This window comes from Triticum aestivum, chromosome 3A, assembly GCF_018294505.1.
Source record: "Triticum aestivum cultivar Chinese Spring chromosome 3A, IWGSC CS RefSeq v2.1, whole genome shotgun sequence".
Lineage (NCBI taxonomy): Eukaryota > Viridiplantae > Streptophyta > Magnoliopsida > Poales > Poaceae > Triticum > Triticum aestivum.
Window position 1 is genome coordinate 708,105,425 of NC_057800.1, and position 3,480 is coordinate 708,108,904.

The 3,480-nt window shown below is 47.4% G+C and overlaps 1 protein-coding gene across 1 annotated transcript; it reads right to left on the reverse strand.

The window, feature by feature from the left end:
- Positions 1-1,368: 1,368 nt before the first annotated feature.
- On the reverse strand, positions 1,369-2,368 carry LOC123059318 (oryzain alpha chain-like). The gene has a single exon (XM_044481909.1). The coding sequence runs from the start codon at positions 2,210-2,212 to the stop codon at positions 1,607-1,609; it is 606 nt and encodes a 201-aa protein (XP_044337844.1). The 5' UTR covers positions 2,213-2,368; the 3' UTR covers positions 1,369-1,606.
- Positions 2,369-3,480: the final 1,112 nt, after the last annotated feature.

Here is a 3,480-nt window from a genome sequence, read left to right on the forward strand (position 1 = left end):
ATGAACAAAATGGGGGTGCGAAGAGCATGATAAACTCTAAACAGCAAGTACATTACAAAAACGTTTTCCACATACGCAACTGATAAAAGTTATGAGGAATTAGTCATCATAACTTTAATGTGCCGCATGCGTATCACCCTCTTGTGCTTATTCCTTGCTTCCATCCAATTCATGTTTTAACATGAATGTGGGGACACGAGATAAGTATGCACACATAGATCATAGGTGCATAATGCATGAGAGAAATCATTTTGCATTGGCCTCAACAATTGAAATATCTCACATGGATATTGAATGATACACATTGCTACACAATCTGGGAAAAAGTGATGATCTTCCTGTATATGTGCATCTTTAGCTACATCGACGGGTATTTCGCTTATTCAGGTTCAGATGTTGCACCACTTAACATAAGCATTATAAATAATGGGAAATTTCACTCACTAACGGCTAACTCTATAATCCTGGTGTCACGTTTTCCGTGAAATACCTTCGCATCTCATGGAATTCTACCTGGTCCTTCTCCAGTACTCGTCGAGAGAGCTGCACTGCCTGAACGCCGGAGGCGATTTGAGCAGCGAGCTCCTTTGCTTGCCCTTTCGGAAGGCCGGCGAAGTTAGTTTCGCCCACCGCGTTGGCGAGGCCGGTTCCCCGGTATACGCTAGCATGTACACCATGTGTCGGTGTCATATACAAGGGATACAATACATGAGATATACAGTAACTCTATACAGCCATTTATACACTGTTTAACATCTTCGCAGTGTATACAAGAGTTCGTAGCCTGACCTAGGAACAATATTCCTGGTGCAAAGTATCAGGCCAAATCAACAGATTCATGCATGAAGGTCCGGATATAATAGCTATAACAGAACATTGATTAAAAACATTTAAAGTGCCCACTGCCGAGGGGAGAATGTCGCCATGCTAATTGAAAAGAAATACAATGATTAAACATACATGGAAACTACAACTATTTATTGTTCAAACAAGTTTTTTCTTTCTGAGAATGAGATAAAACGATAAGGTACTAGTGTTGGAACTGCTTTCTGATTACCGATATCATAATTCAAGATGGCAACAACTTCCTGTTTTACAAGAGAATAGCTCTGCTCCATGTCTCCAATTGTTATCGTCCCCGTGAATATGTGCTGGAAGCTTTTTGCAAGTCTTCCAGAATAATAGTAGTTCGGTGAGGCGCTGGGCATGACCAAAATGAAAAATAGAAGCACTGTAGTGTGTCCCATGCGCCTAAACAAGGCAAGAATATAATCCAATCAGCACCAGTATATTCCTGCATGAAAGAATAAGCCTCTGCTCCTTCTCCTATCTTGCATAATGAAGCCATGTGCAATATTCAGATGTTGCTAAAACACTTCAAATACTTTGCTCAACTCTAGTAAAATAGTTTTTACAATGAGCCAACACACACACACACACACCACGCGCGCGCGCGAGCAGATATATATCCTAACAACTTCATCTATGAGAAAACCATCTACTTTTGTGTTAAAAAAGATCCTCTACTTTTGTTGGTATAGAAAACATTGGAGATACATGATGACAAATAAAAAAGCAATCCAGTAAATTCCCTTTCAACCAAGAATTAAATTAAGGGACGGGTAAATGCTTGCCGCAACAGCTCCTGGATCTCGCCTATCCTCTGTAATTTGGCCTCGGATGGCTCCTCCGGCCAGAACCCGCAGCAAACGGCTTCGAACTCCTCTTGGGTGAGATGGCTAAACTGGTTGAGGCATCTGTTGTTATTGTGGACCCCGATGGCGTAGCCAGCGTTGTGCTGGTCGATTTTGCGCAGGTCCTCCTTGAATATGGTGTACCGGTGCTCTTCGTGGGCGATGGAGCTGTAGGTAGTAACTGGTTTTCGTGCCTTCCACTCCGCGAAGATCTTGCGCGTTTCCTCCTCGCTCCTCCCCCTCTCCCAGGAGAAGACGGAGTAGCCTTGGTCATGCCACTGCCGGTCAATGAGGCCGAGCCTGTGCTTGAACATGGTGTACGCGCGCTGCTCCTCCTCATCGAGGGAGCTGTTGGTCGTGCCGTGCATGGCCTTCCACTCCCTGAAGATCTGCCGGGTCTCCTCCTCGCTCCTCTTCCTCTCCCAGCTTTCCGATGTGTCGCTGGTGGCGGCCGCCGTCGACACCAGCGACACCAGCAAGAGCAGCAACAGCGGTGACGCCGCCATGACCCTCCTCATGACGAGGGGATAAAAAAAAAGGCGAGCGGACTACGTACGTAGATGAGATGTGTGGAAGCTAGGGCGGGGCTCGATGGATCTCTCGTCGAAACGCTCGCTCGATCTAAGTTTATTTCTTTTCTATTTTCCTCCTCGCTTATCCAAAACTGCGGCACTACCGTGCTTATATACACGTATATACGCACGCAGCACCTGACTCAACATGACTCGGTGATGGACTCTATCACCTATCCGTAGTAGTACTCGCAATCCTACTCTGACTAGGAAACATAGACCTACACGTGTACAAGTCCTGATAGCTAGTCAACCTAAACTCAGTTAACTCACACCACCTGTGCAAGCAAACCAGCTCAAGATTATTTCTAACAGTTTGGATAGTTCATTTGGTCTGTATAGGCTGTATATTTAAAGGCTCAGATCGAGAAGGGACGGACGTAGACTGAGGTACACAAATATAATTGCCTGCAGATTCTGGCTGCACACCGATCGGAACCACGCAGAATGCATGGATGGGTCTGACCATCAGCTCAAATCATCTTCTTTTAGTTTTTCGTTGGAAAATTGATCTCGCCCTTAACAAACTGGGCATATGTATATTCCCGCAAAAAAAAAATGGCCATATATAGCAAGACCCACGACGCTCTACTACCTAAGCCCTAATAATTTTTGGGACAGTATTAGGCGCCGGCACGCCGGCCCAATAGTTGGGCCGGTCGCACCGTAGCCACCCGATGCAGCGAAGCGCAGCCATCTGATCTGGCTTCCGCATCCTTTCCTTCCCCCGTCTCTCGCCTTTCACTTCTTTCCCCGTCCCGTCAGCGCCCGTAATATCCACCCCAACGACCCCGCGCCGGCGTGCCGCCACTTGCTTGCCGCCGCTCCCTTCCACTTCTTTCCCAAGCTAGCCGCTGCTTGCCATCCTCGCCAGGCAGCCACGGTTCCAGCATAAAACACCGATCCAACCTCGCAGTTCGCCGTAGTAACAGTTCCAGAACACAGAGACACGGGTTTCAGCACCTCCTGACCAGAGTCCCAGCTCACCACCCTCATGGTTTCCCGCTCGCCGCGGTGACCGTCGTGCTCTCCATGGTCACCTCTCGCTCGCCGTGATCACCGGTTCCAGCAAAAATAGTTCACGGTTGCAACTCCCACACACTATGGTTGTAGCTTTTTCGCAGGTTGAAGCTTTCCCCCCATGCCGCTTGAAGCTTTTTCCGCCGTCGCTTGAAGCTTTTGCACCACCAAGTTGAAGCTTTTTCATGCTTGAA

Bases quoted from the DNA above. Each gene is read 5' to 3' on its own strand.
- LOC123059318 (XM_044481909.1), bottom strand. From the start codon at position 2,212: ATGAGGAGGGTCATGGCGGCGTCACCGCTGTTGCTGCTCTTGCTGGTG.